This window comes from Oncorhynchus clarkii, unplaced genomic scaffold (assembly GCF_045791955.1).
Source record: "Oncorhynchus clarkii lewisi isolate Uvic-CL-2024 unplaced genomic scaffold, UVic_Ocla_1.0 unplaced_contig_9784_pilon_pilon, whole genome shotgun sequence".
NCBI lineage: Eukaryota > Metazoa > Chordata > Actinopteri > Salmoniformes > Salmonidae > Oncorhynchus > Oncorhynchus clarkii.
The window spans coordinates 1-23,724 of NW_027259133.1; the positions used below are offsets into that span (position 1 = coordinate 1).

The following is a 23,724-nucleotide window of genomic DNA, read 5'->3' on the forward strand; positions in this document are numbered from 1 at the left end:
GTTCTCTAGTCCCTTCCCCTAGTTCTCTAGTCCCTTCCCCTAGTCCTCTAGTCCCTTCCCCTAGTTCTCTACTCCCTTCTCCTAGTTCTCTAGTCCTCTAGTCCCTTCCCCTAGTTATCTAGTCCCCTCCTCTAGTCCCCTCCTCTAGTCCCTTCCTCTAGTTCTCTAGTCCTCTAGTCCCTTCCTCTAGTTCTCTAGCCCCTTCCCCTAGTTCTCTAGTCCTCTAGTCCCTTCCTCTAGTTCTCTAGTCCCTTCCCCTAGTTATCTAGTCCCTTCCCCTAGTTATCTAGTCCCTTCCCCTAGTTCTATAGTCCCTTCCCCTAGTTCTCTAGTCCCTTCCCCTAGTCCTCTAGTCCATTCATTTAGTTCTCTAGTCCCTTCTAGTCCCTTCCCCTAGTTCTCTACTCCCTTCTCCTAGTTCTCTAGTCCTCTAGTCCCTTCCCCTAGTTATCTAGTCCCCTCCTCTAGTCCCTTCCCCTAGTCCCCTCCTCTAGTCCCTTCCTCTAGTTCTCTAGTCCTCTAGTCCCTTCCTCTAGTTCTCTAGCCCCTTCCCCTAGTCCCCTCCTCTAGTCCCTTCCTCTAGTTCTCTAGTCCTCTAGTCCCTTCCCCTAGTTCTCTAGTCCCTTCCCCTAGTTCTCTAGTCCCTTCCCCTAGTTCTCTAGTCCCTTCCCCTAGTTCTCTAGTCCCTTCCCCTAGTTCTCTAGTCCCTTCCCCTAGTTCTCTAGTCCCTTCCCCTAGTTCTCTAGTCCCTTCCTCTAGTTCTCTAGTCCCTTCCCCTAGTTCTCTAGTCCCTTCCCCTAGTTCTCTAGTCCCTTCCCTAGTTCTTTGTCCTCTAGTCCTTTCCTCTAGTCCCGTAGTTATCTTCCCCTAGTTCTTTGTCCTCTAGTCCTTTCCTCTAGTCCCGTAGTTCTCTAGTCCCTTCCCCTAGTTCTCTAGTCCCTTCCCCTAGTTCTCTAGTCTTCTAGTCCCTTCCCCTAGTTCTCTAGTCCTCTAGTCCCTTCCCCTAGTTCTCTAGTCCCTTCCCCTAGTTCTCTAGTCCCTTCCCCTAGTTCTCTAGTCCCTTCCCCTAGTTCTCTAGTCCCTTCCCCTAGTTCTCTAGTCCCTTCCCCTAGTTCTCTAGTCCTTCCCCTAGTTCTCTAGTCTTCTAGTCCCTTCCCCTAGACCTCTAATCCTCTAGTCCCTTCCCCTAGTTCTCTAGTCCCTTCCCCTAGTTCTCTAGTCCTCTAGTCCCATAGTCCTCTAGTCCCTTCCCATAGTTCTCTAGTCTTCTAGTCCCCCTAGTTCTCTAGTCCTCTAGTCCCTTCCCCTAGTCCTCTAGGCCCTTCCCCTAGTTCTCTAGTCCCATAGTTCTCTAGTCCTCTAGGCCCTTCCCCTAGTTCTCTAGTCCCGTAGTTCTCTAGTCCCTTCCTCTAGTCCCGCAGTTCTCTAATCCTCTAGGCCCTTCCCCTAGTTCTCTAGTCCCTTCCTCTAGTCCCATCCTCTTGTCCCTTTCTCTAGTTCTCTAGTCCTCTCCTCTTGTCCCGTAGTTCTCTAGTCCCTTCCACTAGTTCTCTAGTCCTCTAGTCCCTTCCCCTAGTCCCCTCCTCTTGTCCCTTTCTCTAGTTCTCTAGTCCTCTCCTCTTGTCCCGTAGTTATCTAGTCCCTTCCCCTAGTTCTCTAGTCCCTTCCACTAGTCCCTTCCCATAGTCCCCTCTAGTCCCTTCCCCTAGTTCTCTAGTCTTCTAGTCCCTTCCCCTAGTTCTCTAGTAAATTCCCCTAGTTCTCTAGTCCCTTCCCCTTGTTCTCTAGTCTTCTAGTCCCTTCCCCTTGTTCTCTAGTCCTCTAGTTCTCTAGTCCTCTAGTCCCTTCCCCTAGTTCTCTAGTCCTCTAGTCCCTTCCCCTAGTTCTCTAGTCCCTTCCCCTAGTCCCCTCTAGTCCCTTCCCCTAGTCCCCTCTAGTCCCTTCCCCTAGTTCTCTAGTCTTCTAGTCCCTTCCCCTAGTTCTCTAGTAAATTCCCCTAGTTCTCTAGTCCCTTCCCCTAGTTCTCTAGTCTTCTAGTCCCTTCCCCTTGTTCTCTAGTCTTCTAGTCCCTTCCCCTTGTTCTCTAGTCCCCTAGTTCTCTAGTCCTCTAGTCCCTTCCCCTAGTTCTCTAGCCCCTTCCCCTAGTTCTCTACTCCCTTCCCCTAGTTCTCTACTCCCTTCCCCTAGTTCTCTAGTCCCTTCCCCTAGTTCTCTAGTCCCTTCCCCTAGTTCTCTAGTCCCTTCCTCTAGTTCTCTAGTCCCTTCCCCTAGTGCTCTAGTTCTCTAGTCCCTTCCCCTAGTGCTCTAGTTCTCTAGTCCCTTCCCCTAGTTCTCTAGTCCTCTAGTCCCTTCCCCTAGTTCTCTAGTCCTCTAGTCCCTTCCTCTAGTGCTCTAGTCCTCTAGTCCCTTCCCCCAGTTCTCTAGTCCTCTAGTCCCTTCCCCTAGTTCTCTAGTCCCTCCCCCTAGTTCTCTAGTCCCATCCTCTAGTTCTCTAGTCCCTTTCTCTAGTTCTCTAGTCCCTTCCCCTAGTTCTCTAGTCCCTTCCCCTAGTTCTCTAGTCCCTTCCCCTAGTTATTTAGTACCTTCCCCTAGTTCTCTAGTCCCTTCCCCTAGTTTTCTAGTCCTCTAGGCCCTTCCTCTAGTCCCTTTTCCTCTAGTCTCTAGTCCCTTCCCGTAGTTATCTAGTTCTTTATTCCTTTCCCTTAGTTCTCTAATCCTCTAGTCCCTTCCCCTAGTTTTATAGTCCCTTCCTCTAGTCCCTTCCCCTAGTTCTCTTGTCCTCTAGTCCTTTTCTCTCACCTAGCTCAAGGTGAGTCTTGCTTGGTCAAAGTGTGTCCTCTGTGAATAATATTTCCTCTGGTTGCTCTTGTCTCTGCAGAGTTCAGTCGTCGCTGGTGTATGTTAAATGATGGGAACTTTAGTTACTACGAGAGTGACAAGACCTCCACGCCCAACGGTGCCCTGAAGTCTACAGAGATAGTCTGTCTGTCTGTCAACACACCAGAGAGACATGGGTACCTACCTAAGACTAGTCTTCCATCAGTCTGTTTAACAATCCCTCTCTCTCTCTTTCTCTCTCTCTCGCTCTCTCAGCTATGACCATACGTTTAAGCTTAACAATCTCTCTCTCTCTCTCTCTCTCTCTCTCTCTCTCTCTCTCTCTCTCTCTCTCTCTCCCTCTCAGCTATGACCATACGTTTAAGCTTAAAACTATCTCTCTCTCTCTCTCTCTCTCTCTCTCTCTCTCTCTCTCTCTCTCTCTCTCTCTCTCTCTCTCAGCTATGACCATACGTTTAAGCTTAACAGTCTCTCTCTCTCTCTCTCTCTCTCTCTCTCTCTCGCTCTCTCTCTCTCTCTCTCTCTCAGCTATGACCATACGTTTAAGCTTAACAGTCTCTCTCTCTCTCTCTCTCTCTCTCTCTCTCTCTCTCTCTCTCTCTCTCTCAGCTATGACCATACGTTTAAGCTTAACAATCTCTCTCTCTCTCTCCCTCTCAGCTATGACCATACGTTTGAGCTGTACTCTGACTCAGAGCGTCTCTATCTGTTTGGAACTGACGACCAAGACAGCCACAAGGAGTGGGTCAAATCCATCACCAAGGTAACCACACACATTGGCTATTTCAGCCTCACCTGTTGCTGACCAGTTTATGAAATCGAGCACACAGCCATGCAATCTCCATAGACAAGCATTGGCAGTAGAATGGCCTTACTGAAGAACTCAGTCACTTTCAATGTGGCACCATCATACGATGTCAGTTTGTCATATTTCTGCCCTACTAGAGCTGCCCTGGTCAACTCTAAGTGCTGTTATTGCGAATATAAATGTCCAACAGCAACAACGTCTCAGAAGTGGCAGGCCGCACAAGCTCACAGAACGGGATCACTGAAGCGCGTAGCGAGTACAAATTATCTAGTTCTCTAGTCCTCTAGTCCCTTCCTCTAGTTGTATAGTCCTCTAGTCCCTTTCCCTAGTCCCCTAGTCCTCTAGTCCCTTCAGTTTTGCCTCTGGATGCAATGTCAGCACAATAACTGTACGTCGGGAGCTTCATGAAATGGGTTTCCATGGTCAAGCAGCCTGAACAATACCAAGCTTCGGCTGGAGTGGTGTAAAGCTCGCCGCCATTGGACTGGAGCAGTGGAAACGCGTTCTCTGGAGTGATGAATCACGCTTCACCCTCTGGCAGTCCGATGGACTAATCTGGGTTTGGCAGATGCCAAGAGAACGCTACCTGCCTGAATGCCTAGTGCCTACTGTAAAGTTTGGTGGAGAAGGAATAATGGTCTGGACTGTTTTTCATGGTTTGGGCTAGGCCCCTTAGTTCCAGTGATACAAGGCCCCTTAGTGCCAGTGATATACTACAGGAAACAATGACGTTCTAGATGATTCCGTGCTTTCAACTTTGTGGCAACAGTTTGGGGAAGGCCCTTTCCTGTTTCAGCATGAGAGATAACGCACCAGTTATGTGCAGGTGCAAAGTTATTAAGCTGACTTTCCGCTAGCATCTTACCTGCATTGCTCTGTAGAATCTAAAGTTGTTAAATGTAACGTGAACAAGTATTATTACTAAAAGAAGCTTTCATATCAAACCCCGAAGTCCCGAGTCATTACTTTGAAGACAGTTAATCTAAAATGCACAAAGTGAGGTCCATACAGAAATAGTTTGTTGCGATCGGTGTGTAAGAATTTGAGTAGTTTGCACAGAGCACTGACCTCAACCGCATCAAACACATCTGGGGTGAATTGAAATGGTGACTGTGAGCCAGGCCTAATCGCCCAACATCAGTGCCCGACCTCACTCATGCTCTCGTGGCTGAATGGAAGCAAGTCCCTGCAGCAATGTTCCAACATCTGGTGGAAAGCCTTCCCAGAAGACTGGAGGCTGTTATAGTAGCAAAGGGGGGACCATCTCCATATTAATGCCATGATTTTGGAATGAGATGTTGGATGACTTTTGGACATGTAAATTTCTCAATTTATTTAGTGTTAATGACCTCCATCTGATCCATCCTGCAGATCATCTATTTTCTGTGACCAAAAGTTTGTATATATTAAATAGGTTTTTTTGAAATATTGTCATAGTTCCTTACTCATGATACAAATGACTTTCGTGATGATCACCCGTGTTAGTGTTTAAATACTGGAGAGTTGAGACCAAATCACGGACGCTGGACAGAGTGGATTTCAGTTGTAACAAAAGACAGTTTTAATGAGTCAGAGATATCTTGTCCTGCAGTTTTACGTGCACGGACCTAGTTCACATAACTCGGCAAGGAGCCAGGTGAAAAAGAGGCCTTATACTACGGTTACATTCATTTTTATACATAGAATAAAGTAGGTGGAGTCTTGTCGTTTCGGTCTTCTTGACTGGTCGGAGGGTTGGAGGCGGGCCTTGCTCTAGCCAGAGCGGGCCCCATTGGTGCACAGCAAAAGTCCTTTGCTCTTGGGACCGGCCAGTAGAGGGAGATGAGATGTGTGTTTCTACAAGGAAGAGGGGGTCAGTCTTATGGCTGGGTGTATGTGTTCTTACGACGGAATGTCTTTGTTTATATGAGCTATGTGTATGAATATTTATATAACACCCGTCAAACGTTACAAATGTAACAACAGCCTGGAGCGCACTGGACTTGAAAAAACATACCGATGTAACCATGTGCCATTTAATGTTTATTTGACGACCACTAGTGTTCCCAAGTCAACAACCCATATGTATTCCACACGTTTATTAGTGAGTGGTTCCCAAGTCAACAACCCATATGTATTCCACACGTTTATTAGTGAGTGGTTCCCAAGTCAACAACCCATATGTATTCCACACGTTTATTAGTGAGTGTTCCCAAGTCAACAACCCATATGTATTCCACACGTTTATTAGTGAGTGGTTCCCAAGTCAATAACCAATATGTATTCCACACGTTTATTAGTGAGTGTTCCCAAGTCAACAACCCATATGTTTTCCACACGTTTATTAGTGAGTGGTTCCCAAGTCAACAACCCATATGTATTCCACACGTTTATTAGTGAGTGTTCCCAAGTCAACAACCCATATGTATTCCACACGTTTATTAGTGAGTGGTTCCCAAGTCAACAACCCATATGTATTCCACACGTTTATTAGTGAGTGTTCCCAAGTCAACAACCCATATGTATTCCACACGTTTATTAGTGAGTGTTCCCAAGTCAACAACCCATATGTATTCCACACGTTTATTAGTGAGTGGTTCCCAAGTCAACAACCCATATGTATTCCACACGTTTATTAGTGAGTGTTCCCAAGTCAACAACCCATATGTATTCCACACGTTTATTAGTGAGTGGTTCCCAAGTCAACAACCCATATGTATTCCACACGTTTATTAGTGAGTGGTTCCCAAGTCAACAACCCATATGTATTCCACACGTTTATTAGTGAGTGTTCCCAAGTCAACAACCCATATGCATTCCACACGTTTATTAGTGAGTGTTCCCAAGTCAACAACCCATATGCATTCCACACGTTTATTAGTGAGTGTTCCCAAGTCAACAACCCATATGTATTCTACACGTTTATTAGTGAGTGTTCCCAAGTCAACAACCCATATGTATTCCACACGTTTATTAGTGAGTGTTCCCAAGTTAACAACCCATGTGTATTCCACACGTTTATTAGTGAGTGGTTCCCAAGTCAACAACCCATATGTATTCCACACGTTTATTAGTGAGTGGTTCCCAAGTCAACAACCCATATGTATTCCACACGTTTATTAGTGAGTGTTCCCAAGTCAACAACCCATATGTATTCCACACGTTTATTAGTGAGTGTTCCCAAGTCAACAACCCATATGTATTCCACACGTTTATTAGTGAGTGTTCCCAAGTCAACAACCCATATGTATTCCACACGTTTATTAGTGAGTGTTCCCAAGTCAACAACCCATATGTATTCCACACGTTTATTAGTGAGTGGTTCCCAAGTCAACAACCCATATGTATTCCACACGTTTATTAGTGAGTGTTCCCAAGTCAACAACCCATATGTATTCCACACGTTTATTAGTGAGTGGTTCCCAAGTCAACAACCCATATGTATTCCACACGTTTATTAGTGAGTGTTCCCAAGTCAACAACCCATATGTATTCCACACGTTTATTAGTGAGTGTTCCCAAGTCAACAACCCATATGTATTCCACACGTTTATTAGTGAGTGGTTCCCAAGTCAACAACCCATATGTATTCCACACGTTTATTAGTGAGTGTTCCCAAGTCAACAACCCATATGTATTCCACACGTTTATTAGTGAGTGGTTCCCAAGTCAACAACCCATATGTATTCCACACGTTTATTAATGAGTGGTTCCCAAGTCAACAACCCATATGTATTCCACACGTTTATTAGTGAGTGTTCCCAAGTCAAAAACCCATATGTATTCCACACGTTTATTAGTGAGTGGTTCCCAAGTCAACAACCCATATGTATTCCACACGTTTATTAGTGAGTGTTCCCAAGTCAACAACCCATATGTATTCCACACGTTTATTAGTGAGTGTTCCCAAGTCAACAACCCATATGCATTCCACACGTTTATTAGTGAGTGTTCCCAAGTCAACAACCCATATGTATTCCACACGTTTATTAGTGAGTGGTTCCCAAGTCAACAACCCATATGTATTCCACACGTTTATTAGTGAGTGGTTCCCAAGTCAACAACCCATATGTATTCCACACGTTTATTAGTGAGTGTTCCCAAGTCAACAACCCATATGTATTCCACACGTTTTTTAGTGAGTGTTCCCAAGTCAACAACCCATATGTATTCCACACGTTTATTAGTGAGTGGTTCCCAAATCAACAACCCATATGTATTCCACACATTTATTAGTGAGTGGTTCCCAAGTCAACAACCCATATGTATTCCACACGTTTATTAGTGAGTGGTTCCCAAGTCAACAACCCATATGTATTCCACACGTTTATTAGTGAGTGTTCCCAAGTCAACAACCCATATGTATTCCACACGTTTATTAGTGAGTGGTTCCCAAGTCAATAACCAATATGTATTCCACACGTTTATTAGTGAGTGTTCCCAAGTCAACAACCCATATGTATTCCACACGTTTATTAGTGAGTGGTTCCCAAGTCAACAACCCATATGTATTCCACACGTTTATTAGTGAGTGTTCCCAAGTCAACAACCCATATGTATTCCACACGTTTATTAGTGAGTGGTTCCCAAGTCAACAACCCATATGTATTCCACACGTTTATTAGTGAGTGTTCCCAAGTCAACAACCCATATGTATTCCACACGTTTATTAGTGAGTGTTCCCAAGTCAACAACCCATATGTATTCCACACGTTTATTAGTGAGTGGTTCCCAAGTCAACAACCCATATGTATTCCACACGTTTATTAGTGAGTGTTCCCAAGTCAACAACCCATATGTATTCCACACGTTTATTAGTGAGTGGTTCCCAAGTCAACAACCCATATGTATTCCACACGTTTATTAGTGAGTGGTTCCCAAGTCAACAACCCATATGTATTCCACACGTTTATTAGTGAGTATTCCCAAGTCAACAACCCATATGTATTCCACACGTTTATTAGTGAGTGGTTCCCAAGTCAACAACCCATATGTATTCCACACGTTTATTAGTGAGTGTTCCCAAGTCAACAACCCATATGTATTCCACACGTTTATTAGTGAGTGTTCCCAAGTCAACAACCCATATGCATTCCACACGTTTATTAGTGAGTGTTCCCAAGTCAACAACCCATATGCATTCCACACGTTTATAAGTGAGTGTTCCCAAGTCAACAACCCATATGTATTCCACACGTTTATTAGTGAGTGTTCCCAAGTCAACAACCCATATGCATTCCACACGTTTATTAGTGAGTGTTCCCAAGTCAACAACCCATATGTATTCCACACGTTTATTAGTGAGTGGTTCCCAAGTCAACAACCCATATGTATTCCACACGTTTATTAGTGAGTGGTTCCCAAGTCAACAACCCATATGTATTCCACACGTTTATTAGTGAGTGGTTCCCAAGTCAACAACCCATATGTATTCCACACGTTTATTAGTGAGTGTTCCCAAGTCAACAACCCATATGTATTCCACACGTTTATTAGTGAGTGGGTCCCAAGTCAACAACCCATATGTATTCCACACGTTTATTAGTTAGTGTTCCCAAGTCAACAACCCATATGTATTCCACACGTTTATTAGTGAGTGTTCCCAAGTCAACAACCCATATGTATTCCACACGTTTATTAGTGAGTGGTTCCCAAGTCAACAATCCATATGTATTCCACACGTTTATTAGTGAGTGTTCCCAAGTCAACAACCCATATGTATTCCACACGTTTATTAGTGAGTGGTTCCCAAGTCAACAACCCATATGTATTCCACACGTTTATTAGTGAGTGGTTCCCAAGTCAACAACCCATATGTATTCCACACGTTTATTAGTGAGTGGTTCCCAAGTCAACAACCCATATGTATTCCACACGTTTATTAGTGAGTGTTCCCAAGTCAACAACCCATATGTATTCCACACGTTTATTAGTGAGTGTTCCCAAGTCAACAACCCATATGCATTCCACACGTTTATTAGTGAGTGTTCCCAAGTCAACAACCCATATGTATTCCACACGTTTATTAGTGAGTGTTCCCAAGTCAACAACCCATATGTATTCCACACGTTTATTAGTGAGTGTTCCCAAGTCAACAACCCATGTGTATTCCACACGTTTATTAGTGAGTGGTTCCCAAGTCAACAACCCATATGTATTCCACACGTTTATTAGTGAGTGGATCCCAAGTCAACAACCCATATGTATTCCACACGTTTATTAGTGAGTGGTTCCCAAGTCAACAACCCATATGTATTCCACACGTTTATTAGTGAGTGTTCCCAAGTCAACAACCCATATGTATTCCACACGTTTATTAGTGAGTGGTTCCCAAGTCAACAACCCATATGTATTCCACACGTTTATTAGTGAGTGTTCCCAAGTCAACAACCCATATGTATTCCACACGTTTATTAGTGAGTGTTCCCAAGTCAACAACCCATATGTATTCCACACGTTTATTAGTGAGTGGTTCCCAAGTCAACAACCCATATGTATTCCACACGTTTATTAGTGAGTGTTCCCAAGTCAACAACCCATATGTATTCCACACGTTTATTAGTGAGTGGTTCCCAAGTCAACAACCCATATGTATTCCACACGTTTATTAGTGAGTGGTTCCCAAGTCAACAACCCATATGTATTCCACACGTTTATTAGTGAGTGTTCCCAAGTCAACAACCCATATGTATTCCACACGTTTATTAGTGAGTGGTTCCCAAGTCAACAACCCATATGTATTCCACACGTTTATTAGTGAGTGTTCCCAAGTCAACAACCCATATGCATTCCACACGTTTATTAGTGAGTGTTCCCAAGTCAACAACCCATATGCATTCCACACGTTTATTAGTGAGTGTTCCCAAGTCAACAACCCATATGTATTCCACACGTTTATAAGTGAGTGTTCCCAAGTCAACAACCCATATGTATTCCACACGTTTATTAGTGAGTGTTCCCAAGTCAACAACCCATATGCATTCCACACGTTTATTAGTGAGTGTTCCCAAGTCAACAACCCATATGCATTCCACACGTTTATTAGTGAGTGTTCCCAAGTCAACAACCCATAAGTATTCCACACGTTTATTAGTGAGTGGTTCCCAAGTCAACAACCCATATGTATTCCACACGTTTATTAGTGAGTGGTTCCCAAGTCAACAACCCATATGTATTCCACACGTTTATTAGTGAGTGGTTCCCAAGTCAACAACCCATATGTATTCCACACGTTTATTAGTGAGTGGGTCCCAAGTCAACAACCCATATGTATTCCACACGTTTATTAGTGAGTGTTCCCAAGTCAACAACCCATATGTATTCCACACGTTTATTAGTGAGTGTTCCCAAGTCAACAACCCATATGTATTCCACACGTTTATTAGTGAGTGGTTCCCAAGTCAACAATCCATATGTATTCCACACGTTTATTAGTGAGTGTTCCCAAGTCAACAACCCATATGTATTCCACACGTTTATTAGTGAGTGGTTCCCAAGTCAACAACCCATATGTATTCCACACGTTTATTAGTGAGTGGTTCCCAAGTCAACAACCCATATGTATTCCACACGTTTATTAGTGAGTGGTTCCCAAGTCAACAACCCATATGTATTCCACACGTTTATTAGTGAGTGTTCCCAAGTCAACAACCCATATGTATTCCACACGTTTATTAGTGAGTGTTCCCAAGTCAACAACCCATATGCATTCCACACGTTTATTAGTGAGTGTTCCCAAGTCAACAACCCATATGTATTCCACACGTTTATTAGTGAGTGTTCCCAAGTCAACAACCCATATGTATTCCACACGTTTATTAGTGAGTGTTCCCAAGTCAACAACCCATGTGTATTCCACACGTTTATTAGTGAGTGGTTCCCAAGTCAACAACCCATATGTATTCCACACGTTTATTAGTGAGTGGATCCCAAGTCAACAACCCATATGTATTCCACACGTTTATTAGTGAGTGGTTCCCAAGTCAACAACCCATATGTATTCCACACGTTTATTAGTGAGTGTTCCCAAGTCAACAACCCATATGTATTCCACACGTTTATTAGTGAGTGGTTCCCAAGTCAACAACCCATATGTATTCCACACGTTTATTAGTGAGTGTTCCCAAGTCAACAACCCATATGTATTCCACACGTTTATTAGTGAGTGTTCCCAAGTCAACAACCCATATGTATTCCACACGTTTATTAGTGAGTGGTTCCCAAGTCAACAACCCATATGTATTCCACACGTTTATTAGTGAGTGTTCCCAAGTCAACAACCCATATGTATTCCACACGTTTATTAGTGAGTGGTTCCCAAGTCAACAACCCATATGTATTCCACACGTTTATTAGTGAGTGGTTCCCAAGTCAACAACCCATATGTATTCCACACGTTTATTGGTGAGTGTTCCCAAGTCAACAACCCATATGTATTCCACACGTTTATTAGTGAGTGGTTCCCAAGTCAACAACCCATATGTATTCCACACGTTTATTAGTGAGTGTTCCCAAGTCAACAACCCATATGCATTCCACACGTTTATTAGTGAGTGTTCCCAAGTCAACAACCCATATGCATTCCACACGTTTATTAGTGAGTGTTCCCAAGTCAACAACCCATATGTATTCCACACGTTTATAAGTGAGTGTTCCCAAGTCAACAACCCATATGTATTCCACACGTTTATTAGTGAGTGGTTCCCAAGTCAACAACCCATATGTATTCCACACGTTTATTAGTGAGTGGGTCCCAAGTCAACAACCCATATGTATTCCACACGTTTATTAGTGAGTGTTCCCAAGTCAACAACCCATATGTATTCCACACGTTTATTAGTGAGTGTTCCCAAGTCAACAACCCATATGTATTCCACACGTTTATTAGTGAGTGGTTCCCAAGTCAACAATCCATATGTATTCCACACGTTTATTAGTGAGTGTTCCCAAGTCAACAACCCATATGTATTCCACACGTTTATTAGTGAGTGGTTCCCAAGTCAACAACCCATATGTATTCCACACGTTTATTAGTGAGTGGTTCCCAAGTCAACAACCCATATGTATTCCACACGTTTATTAGTGAGTGGTTCCCAAGTCAACAACCCATATGTATTCCACACGTTTATTAGTGAGTGTTCCCAAGTCAACAACCCATATGTATTCCACACGTTTATTAGTGAGTGTTCCCAAGTCAACAACCCATATGCATTCCACACGTTTATTAGTGAGTGTTCCCAAGTCAACAACCCATATGTATTCCACACGTTTATTAGTGAGTGTTCCCAAGTCAACAACCCATATGTATTCCACACGTTTATTAGTGAGTGTTCCCAAGTCAACAACCCATGTGTATTCCACACGTTTATTAGTGAGTGGTTCCCAAGTCAACAACCCATATGTATTCCACACGTTTATTAGTGAGTGGATCCCAAGTCAACAACCCATATGTATTCCACACGTTTATTAGTGAGTGGTTCCCAAGTCAACAACCCATATGTATTCCACACGTTTATTAGTGAGTGTTCCCAAGTCAACAACCCATATGTATTCCACACGTTTATTAGTGAGTGGTTCCCAAGTCAACAACCCATATGTATTCCACACGTTTATTAGTGAGTGTTCCCAAGTCAACAACCCATATGTATTCCACACGTTTATTAGTGAGTGTTCCCAAGTCAACAACCCATATGTATTCCACACGTTTATTAGTGAGTGGTTCCCAAGTCAACAACCCATATGTATTCCACACGTTTATTAGTGAGTGTTCCCAAGTCAACAACCCATATGTATTCCACACGTTTATTAGTGAGTGGTTCCCAAGTCAACAACCCATATGTATTCCACACGTTTATTAGTGAGTGGTTCCCAAGTCAACAACCCATATGTATTCCACACGTTTATTAGTGAGTGTTCCCAAGTCAACAACCCATATGTATTCCACACGTTTATTAGTGAGTGGTTCCCAAGTCAACAACCCATATGTATTCCACACGTTTATTAGTGAGTGTTCCCAAGTCAACAACCCATATGCATTCCACACGTTTATTAGTGAGTGTTCCCAAGTCAACAACCCATATGCATTCCACACGTTTATTAGTGAGTGTTCCCAAGTCAACAACCCATATGTATTCCACACGTTTATAAGTGAGTGTTCCCAAGTCAACAACCCATATGTATTCCACACGTTTATTAGTGAGTGTTCCCAAGTCAACAACCCATATGCATTCCACACGTTTATTAGTGAGTGTTCCCAAGTCAACAACCCATATGCATTCCACACGTTTATTAGTGAGTGTTCCCAAGTCAACAACCCATAAGTATTCCACACGTTTATTAGTGAGTGGTTCCCAAGTCAACAACCCATATGTATTCCACACGTTTATTAGTGAGTGGTTCCCAAGTCAACAACCCATATGTATTCCACACGTTTATTAGTGAGTGGTTCCCAAGTCAACAACCCATATGTATTCCACACGTTTATTAGTGAGTGTTCCCAAGTCAACAACCCATATGTATTCCACACGTTTATTAGTGAGTGGTTCCCAAGTCAACAACCCATATGTATTCCACACGTTTATTAGTGAGTGGTTCCCAAGTCAACAACCCATATGTATTCCACACGTTTATTAGTGAGTGTTCCCAAGTCAACAACCCATATGTATTCCACACGTTTATTAGTGAGTGTTCCCAAGTCAACAACCCATATGCATTCCACACGTTTATTAGTGAGTGTTCCCAAGTCAACAACCCATATGTATTCCACACGTTTATTAGTGAGTGTTCCCAAGTCAACAACCCATATGTATTCCACACGTTTATTAGTGAGTGTTCCCAAGTCAACAACCCATGTGTATTCCACACGTTTATTAGTGAGTGGTTCCCAAGTCAACAACCCATATGTATTCCACACGTTTATTAGTGAGTGGTTCCCAAGTCAACAACCCATATGTATTCCACACGTTTATTAGTGAGTGTTCCCAAGTCAACAACCCATATGTATTCCACACGTTTATTAGTGAGTGGTTCCCAAGTCAACAACCCATATGTATTCCACACGTTTATTAGTGAGTGGTTCCCAAGTCAGCAACCCATATGTATTCCACACGTTTATTAGTGAGTGTTCCCAAGTCAACAACCCATATGTATTCCACACGTTTATTAGTGAGTGGTTCCCAAGTCAACAACCCATATGTATTCCACACGTTTATTAGTGAGTGTTCCCAAGTCAACAACCCATATGCATTCCACACGTTTATTAGTGAGTGTTCCCAAGTCAACAACCCATATGTATTCCACACGTTTATTAGTGAGTGGTTCCCAAGTCAACAACCCATATGTATTCCACACGTTTATTAGTGAGTGGTTCCCAAGTCAACAACCCATATGTATTCCACACGTTTATTAGTGAGTGTTCCCAAGTCAACAACCCATATGTATTCCACACGTTTTTTAGTGAGTGTTCCCAAGTCAACAACCCATATGTATTCCACACGTTTATTAGTGAGTGGTTCCCAAATCAACAACCCATATGTATTCCACACGTTTATTAATGAGTGGTTCCCAAGTCAATAACCAATATGTATTCCACACGTTTATTAGTGAGTGTTCCCAAGTCAACAACCCATATGTATTCCACACGTTTATTAGTTAGTGGTTCCCAAGTCAACAACCCATATGTATTCCACACGTTTATTAGTGAGTGTTCCCAAGTCAACAACCCATATGTATTCCACACGTTTATTAGTGAGTGGTTCCCAAGTCAACAACCCATATGTATTCCACACGTTTATTAGTGAGTGTTCCCAAGTCAACAACCCATATGTATTCCACACGTTTATTAGTGAGTGTTCCCAAGTCAACAACCCATATGTATTCCACACGTTTATTAGTGAGTGGTTCCCAAGTCAACAATCCATATGTATTCCACACGTTTATTAGTGAGTGTTCCCAAGTCAACAACCCATATGTATTCCACACGTTTATTAGTGAGTGGTTCCCAAGTCAACAACCCATATGTATTCCACACGTTTATTAGTGAGTGGTTCCCAAGTCAACAACCCATATGTATTCCACACGTTTATTAGTGAGTGGTTCCCAAGTCAACAACCCATATGTATTCCACACGTTTATTAGTGAGTGTTCCCAAGTCAACAACCCATATGTATTCCACACGTTTATTAGTGAGTGTTCCCAAGTCAACAACCCATATGCATTCCACACGTTTATTAGTGAGTGTTCCCAAGTCAACAACCCATATGTATTCCACACGTTTATTAGTGAGTGTTCCCAAGTCAACAACCCATATGTATTCCACACGTTTATTAGTGAGTGTTCCCAAGTCAACAACCCATGTGTATTCCACACGTTTATTAGTGAGTGGTTCCCAAGTCAACAACCCATATGTATTCCACACGTTTATTAGTGAGTGGTTCCCAAGTCAACAACCCATATGTATTCCACACGTTTATTAGTGAGTGGTTCCCAAGTCAACAACCCATATGTATTCCACACGTTTATTAGTGAGTGTTCCCAAGTCAACAACCCATATGTATTCCACACGTTTATTAGTGAGTGGTTCCCAAGTCAGCAACCCATATGTATTCCACACGTTTATTAGTGAGTGTTCCCAAGTCAACAACCCATATGTATTCCACACGTTTATTAGTGAGTGTTCCCAAGTCAACAACCCATATGTATTCCACACGTTTATTAGTGAGTGGTTCCCAAGTCAACAACCCATATGTATTCCACACGTTTATTAGTGAGTGTTCCCAAGTCAACAACCCATATGTATTCCACACGTTTATTAGTGAGTGGTTCCCAAGTCAACAACCCATATGTATTCCACACGTATATTAGTGAGTGTTCCCAAGTCAACAACCCATATGCATTCCACACGTTTATTAGTGAGTGTTCCCAAGTCAACAACCCATATGCATTCCACACGTTTATTAGTGAGTGTTCCCAAGTCAACAACCCATATGTATTCCACACGTTTATAAGTGAGTGTTCCCAAGTCAACAACCCATATGTATTCCACACGTTTATTAGTGAGTGTTCCCAAGTCAACAACCCATATGCATTCCACACGTTTATTAGTGAGTGTTCCCAAGTCAACAACCCATATGCATTCCACACGTTTATTAGTGAGTGTTCCCAAGTCAACAACCCATATGTATTCCACACGTTTATTAGTGAGTGGTTCCCAAGTCAACAACCCATATGTATTCCACACGTTTATTAGTGAGTGGTTCCCAAGTCAACAACCCATATGTATTCCACACGTTTATTAGTGAGTGGTTCCCAAGTCAACAACCCATATGTATTCCACACGTTTATTAGTGAGTGTTCCCAAGTCAACAACCCATATGTATTCCACACGTTTATTAGTGAGTGGTTCCCAAGTCAACAACCCATATGTATTCCACACGTTTATTAGTGAGTGGTTCCCAAGTCAACAACCCATATGTATTCCACACGTTTATTAGTGAGTGCTCCCAAAAAATGAAAAAGATTTGGAAAAGTGTCCTGGCACACCAGTGATTTGTTTTGCACACCGGTTGGGAACCATTGGCCTAGGTGCCCACTCACATTGACCGTTATCTAGGTCAGGGGTCGATCCTGGGGAACATCCTGCGCACCTCCTTGCGAACGCGCCTCATCTATTTCTATTTTGCAGGTTTAAAGCTTATTTCCTGCAATTCGACATATTTTGTCATGGGGTGCAAAGAAAATGTTGCAGTTTTTAAGCTAATTTTCTTGCAATTTTATATATTTTGCAATGTCTAATGTGTTTTCTGAGTGACAACAATATAAATGGGCAAAAACAAACATTTTTAACATTAGCTGACATGGGACCTATTAAATCCCACAACTGTCCCAGATTATTATCTCGCACAGAATAGAATAGGTGGACTTTTGTACTATGGGGGATAGTAGATTGACATAGACTAGTGCTTTTGCTGTTCGTTAGACCTACTCATCTTGTTGGCTGACAAAAAGTAAATGTGGACAGTTCTTCCAATTTTTTCAATATGCACCTCAGAATTAGATAATGACATGCGCAGTTGCGTCCCCAATGTGTCTGGCTTAACTTGTAGCCTGTGAGAAAGACCGGATCACGTGACGGAGAGCCGTGTGACTGAGAGGCGCTTCGTATTTCGCTGCACACTCAGGAAGAAGGGCACAACTCGGTGCACCGCAAAAGGCATGGATTTTTTAGGGTGCACTACGGGCCACAAAGGGGATGCCGCTGTGAAATCCTAGGCATTATGAAGTGCTTGTCAAATTGTGATTGAGAGACTATTGGAGTGTTTACAGCCGGCTCAATAAACAAAGTAGAGCTCATGCCTTTCAAGAGACTTTTTTCAAATCATCATTACTCATCATGCAGCTTTACAATGTATTACACATCACAACAGCCCAACGTTTGTAGAACATCTGAAGTTACATTAATACATGGAACATATAGGAGTACCTGTTTCTTTGTTCAACTCTCAACACAACAGCTGCATGTGCGCACTGCCTCAAATCATTTGGAGAAAATATCCTTTCTATTTTATTCAGCTTTGTTCAATTGTATTCTTCCTACTATAAAATAATGTATAAAATACATTACTATACATTATTCTTCCTACTATAAAATAATTATAAGCAGATCTTGTCTTCTGAATGAACTAGTGTAGCCCACAGCCATTTGGCATAGCCAGATCAGGACCTAACATAAGGACAACTCAGAGTATGTTATTCTGTTCTTCTGAAATAGACCACATTTTCTTCATATCCTGCTTCTTTAGACCTGTCTAAAATAAATAATGGATTTATTGTGATGGTGTAGGCTATATTACATGGATTTATTGTGATGGTGTAGACTATATTACATGGATTTATTGTGATGGTTTAGACTATATTACATGGATTTATTGTGATGGTGTAGACTATATTACATGGATTTATTAGACTTTTTAAAGGTGTAAATATGTGGGTCATGACAGTATTATGACAGGTTATGTCAGCTTTTATGACATGGTTATGACCGTACCAAAAATTATTAGGCCATCTAAGTGGTCATTTTCATGATGGAAAAACAGTTTTTTTGTGAACTTAAATGACCAAAACCAGATAAAATATATATATATTTAAATAATACCATCTGAGAAACAGCTAGCCGGTCATGGAGAATCTAAAATAACGGGTACTCAGCCACATGCCTGTTGATTTAGTTATAATGTCTGAGCAGAGGAACACAGCATTAGCCATGGCAAAATGCATAGAATTGCAGGAAATTAGCTTTAAAACCGCAACATTTTCTCACAGCTCCTTGCCAAATGTGTAGAATTGCTGGATATTAGCTTTAAAAAAATGCAGAAGGTTTTCTCCGCTCAATTGATTTTAAGTTGCAGAAAATGAGCTTTAAAACAACAAAAGTGTTTCTCCACTACCAAGATATTTGTACCTTTCTAGCTAATATACTATGTTAGAGTTTATACTTCCTCTTCCAATGAACTGTGGGGAGGTCAAAATCTATTCATTTTAAAATGTTGATTTCTTCTACTTACCATTTGCATTCACCTGATAAGACGTGATTATATATTTTTTTGCTAACAACTGATGGTGGTCCGTCGGTCGCCGGTTTGCCTGGACGACGGGGGTCCATGGGCAAGAAAAGTTTGAAAACCCCTGACCTAGGTAACAACTCACACCAACCGTTGCCTAGGTCAGTGTTTCCCAAATTCTGTCCTGAGCCCAACCCCCCCCCCGGGGCATGTTTTTGTTATGTGCCCCAGCACTACACAGCTGATTCAAATAATCTAAGCTTGATGATGAGTTGGTGATTTGAATCAGCTGTATAGTGCTAGCGGTAAAACCAAAAGTTAACCACTCACACTGACCATAACAAAGGTAACCACTCACACTGACCATAACCTAGGAAATCAAGGCTCAGCTGTGTGATGGATCCATAAACATATTTAACTCCCCCTCTTCTCCCCAGATGTTTATTCCGTCCAATGCAGAGGCTCTATTGAGACTGAGCTTTGAGCGGATTGGCCGGCTGAAGTACAAGGACGGGTTGAACCTACAGAGCCCTCGGGTTGGCTGGTTTGCGCTGGTTGGCTCCTCCCTCCATGCCTACCTGGAGGACAGTGAGGAAGAGGAGGAGATACACCTACGCAAACTGCAGGAGCTCTGTGAGTACGCACATGCACACACACACATACACACTTCTTCTATTCTCGTGGGGACCTAAAATGTATTTCCGTTTAAATTCCTATTTTCCCTAACCTTAGCTCTAACCCTAAATCTGACCCCTAACCTTAGCTCTAACCCTAAATCTGACCCCTAACCTTAGCTCTAACCCTAAATCTGACCCCTAACCTTAAAATAGCCTTTGTCCTCATGGGGACGTGGGTGGTGTCCCCACAAGGGAGAATATTCCTTGGTTTACTATCCTTGTGGGGACAGTTGTGGATTTCAGGTCCCCACGAGGATAGAAGAACAAGACCATACACACACACTGTTTGTACCATCATTAAATGGTTCCAAATGTGTGTTTGTCCCAGCGATCCAGCAGGAGAATGAGGTGCTGGTTCTGGTGGAGAGAGGCAGGTGAGAGGATGATGCTGCCACTTTTTAACAACATTTATGTTTACTTTCTTTTTGTTGTTTGTTCAGGGAAATGGAAGAGTTGAAACATGACTGAACAGGCAAAATGAGATGGTTTTAATGTGTAGACATTACCTCTATTACAGTTGAAGTCGGAAGTTTACATGCACTTAGGTTGGAGTTATTAAAACTTGTTTTTGAATCACTCCACAAATTTCTTGTTAACTCTTACTTCTACCCCCTCCTTTTTCGAAAATTCTGTTAAAAATCACACAACTTTTCAGCGTCCTGCTACTCATGCCAGGAATATAGTATATGCATATGATTAGTATGTGTGGATAGAAAACACTCTGAAGTTTCTAAAACTGGTTAAATCACGGCTGTGACTATAACAGATCGTGTGTTTCATTGAAAAACGCAAGAAAAACTGCTCTCTGAAAGCTAAAAATAATTTCCATAAGTCACTTCCATGAGTTGTTAAAAGAGGACAGAATTTAATATCGACCTGCATGCAATTCATACAAATTCCACACGATGTCGCCATTGTCGTCATTTTCAATTGAATTAATTGTTGGAAAATCCATCTATCTGGCATCCGTTTCTTCCAGTCTTCACCCGGATGTTGTTAATGTAGACATGGGCAGCCATTGATTTGCAAACGAGGAGCTATTGAATATACATCGCCCTGTAATCATTTTGATAGATTATAAACGTTTACTAATACCTAAAGTTGGATTACAAAAGGATTTCGAAGTGTTTTGTGAAAGTTTATCGTCGACTTTTTTAATTTAAAAAAATTACGCAGCGTTTAAAAACAATGTTTTTTTCTGAATGACACAGCTTCCATACAAAGCTATTTTGGGTATATATGGACCGATTTAAACGAAAAAAAGACCCAATAGTGATGTTTATGGGGCATATAGGAGTGCCAAGAAAGAAGCTCGTCAAAGGTAATGAATGTTTTATATTTTATTTCTGCGTTTTGTGCTGCGTCGGATAAGCAGAGTCTTTGTTTACGTCGCATTCATGCATTTTCAGGTGGTGCATGCAATCAGATAATAGCTTCTCATGCTTTCGCCGAAAAGCATTTTAAAAATCTGACTTGTTGGCTAGGTTCACAACGAGTGTAGCTTTAATTCAATACCCTGCTTGTGAATTTTGATCAAGGTTTGAGTTTAAACGAGTACATTTAGCGTAGCGCATTTGCATTTCCAGGTGCCTACTTGAGACGTCTGCGTCTCAAGTAGGATCAAGAAGTTAACAAACTATAGTTTTGGCAAGTCGGTTAGGACATCTACTTTGTGCATGACACAAGTCATTTTTCCAACAATTGTTTACAGACAGATTATTTCACTTATAATTCACTGTATCACAATTCCAGTGGGTCAGACATACACACTTACATACACTAAGTTGACTGTGCCTTTAAACAGCTTGGAAAATTCCAGAAAATTATGTCATGGCTTTAGAAGCTTCTGAACGGCAAATTTACATAATTTGAGTCAATTGGAGGAGTACCTGTGGATGTATTTCAAGGCCTACATTCAAACTCAGTGCCTCTTTGGGGAAAATCAAAAGAAATCAGCCAAGACCTCAGAAAAAAAATTGTAGACCTACACAAGTCTGGTTCAATTTCCAAATGCCTGAAGGTACCACGTTCATTTGTACAAATAATAGTACGCAAGTATAAACACCATGGGACCACGCAGCCGTCATACCGCTCAGGAAGGAGGCGCATTCTGTCTCCTCGAGACGAACGTACTTTGGTGTGAAAAGTGCATATCAATCCCAGAACAACAGCAAAGGACCTTGTGAAGATACTGGAGGAAACAGGTACAAAAGTATCTACATCCACAGTAAAACGAGTCCTATATCGACATAACCTGACAGGCCGCTCAGCAAGGAAGAAGCCACTGCTCCAAAACTGCCATAAAAAAAGCCAGACTACGGTTTGCAAATGCACATGGGTACAAAGATCGTACTTTTTGGAGAAATATCCTCTGGTCTGATGAAACAAAAATAGAACTGTTTGGCCATAATGACCATCGTTATGTTTGGAGGAAAAACGGGGAGGCTTGCAAGCCGAAGAACACCATCCCAAACGTGAAGCACGGGGGTGGCAGCATCATGTTGTGGGGTACTTTGCTGCAGGAGGGACTGGTGCACTTCACAAAATAGATGGTATCACGAGGCAGGAAAATTATGTGTATATATTGAAGCAACATCTCAAGACATCAGCTTGGTCGCAAATGGGTCTTCGAAATGGACAATGACCCCAAGCATACTTCCAAAGTTGTGGCAAAATTACTTAACCTGTTGCGACGACCAAACCCGGATCCGGGATTCTATTTATAGACCTAAGCTCATTACCATAACGCAACGTTAACTATTCATGAAAATCGCAAATGAAATGAAATAAATATGCTATCTCTCAAGCTTAGCCTTTTGTTAACAACACTGTCATCTCAGATTTTCAAAATATGCTTTTCAACCATAGGAAAACAATCATTTGTGTAACAGTAGCTAGCTAGCGTAGCATTTAGCGTTAGCATTAGCGTTAGCATTTAGCAGGCAACTATCACAAAAACAAGTAAAGCCTTCAAATAAAATAACTTACCTTTGAAGAACTTCTGATGTTTTCAATGAGGAGACTCTCAGTTAGATAGCAGATGCTCAGTTTTTCCAAAAATATTCTTTGTGTATTAGAAATAGCTCCGTTTCGTACATCACATTTGGCTACATAAAAAAAAAAAAAAAAAAAAAAAAAAAAACGAAAATTCAGCCCTCAAAACGCGAACTTTTTTCCAAATTAACTCCATAATATCGACTGAAACATGGCAAACGTGGTTTAGAATCAATCCTCAAGGTGTTTTTCCACATATCTCTTCAATGATATATCCTTCGTGGAGGCCTGGTTTCTCCTTGCTCTCAAATGGAAAAATAATTGCACCTGGCTTTACGCTCCAATTTCGACGCAGGGACACCAGGCGGACACTTGGAAAATGTAGTCTCTTATGGTCAATCTTCCAATGATATGCCTACAAATACGTCACAATGCTGCTAACGCCTTGGGGGAACGACAGAAAGTGTAGGCTCATTCCTTGCGCAATTACAGCCATATAAGGAGACAATGGAAAACAGAGCTTCAGAAATCTGCTAATTTCCTGGTTGACGCATCATCTTGGTTTCACCTGTAGAATGAGTTCTGGGGCACTTACAGACAATATCTTTGCAGATTCTGAAACTTCAGAGTGTTTTCTTTCAAAAACTGTCAAGAATATGCATAGTCGAGCATCGTTTCGTGACAAAATATCGCGCTTAAAACGGGAACGTTTTTTATCCAAAAATGAAATAGCGCCCCTAGAGATCAAAGAGGTTAAGGACAACCAAGTCAAGGTATTGAAGTGGCCATCACAAAGCCCTGACCTCAATCCCATAGAACATTTGTGGGCAGAACTGAAAAAGCATGTGTGAGCAAGGAGGCCTACAAACCT

General features: G+C 42.0%; 1 protein-coding gene across 1 annotated transcript in view; it reads left to right on the forward strand.

Annotated features, from left to right (window-relative positions):
• Positions 1-2,803: 2,803 nt before the first annotated feature.
• The window catches only part of LOC139399580 (arf-GAP with Rho-GAP domain, ANK repeat and PH domain-containing protein 1-like), a gene marked incomplete at its 5' end in the record, with an annotated part of 32,748 nt that continues 11,827 nt past the window's right edge, over positions 2,804-23,724 (forward strand). Inside the window, 5 exons of the mRNA XM_071144943.1 lie at positions 2,804-2,809; positions 2,879-3,014; positions 3,499-3,601; positions 19,620-19,815; positions 20,188-20,233. Coding sequence (XP_071001044.1) covers positions 2,804-2,809; positions 2,879-3,014; positions 3,499-3,601; positions 19,620-19,815; positions 20,188-20,233 — 487 coding nt within the window. The remainder of the gene's footprint in view (positions 2,810-2,878; positions 3,015-3,498; positions 3,602-19,619; positions 19,816-20,187; positions 20,234-23,724) is intronic.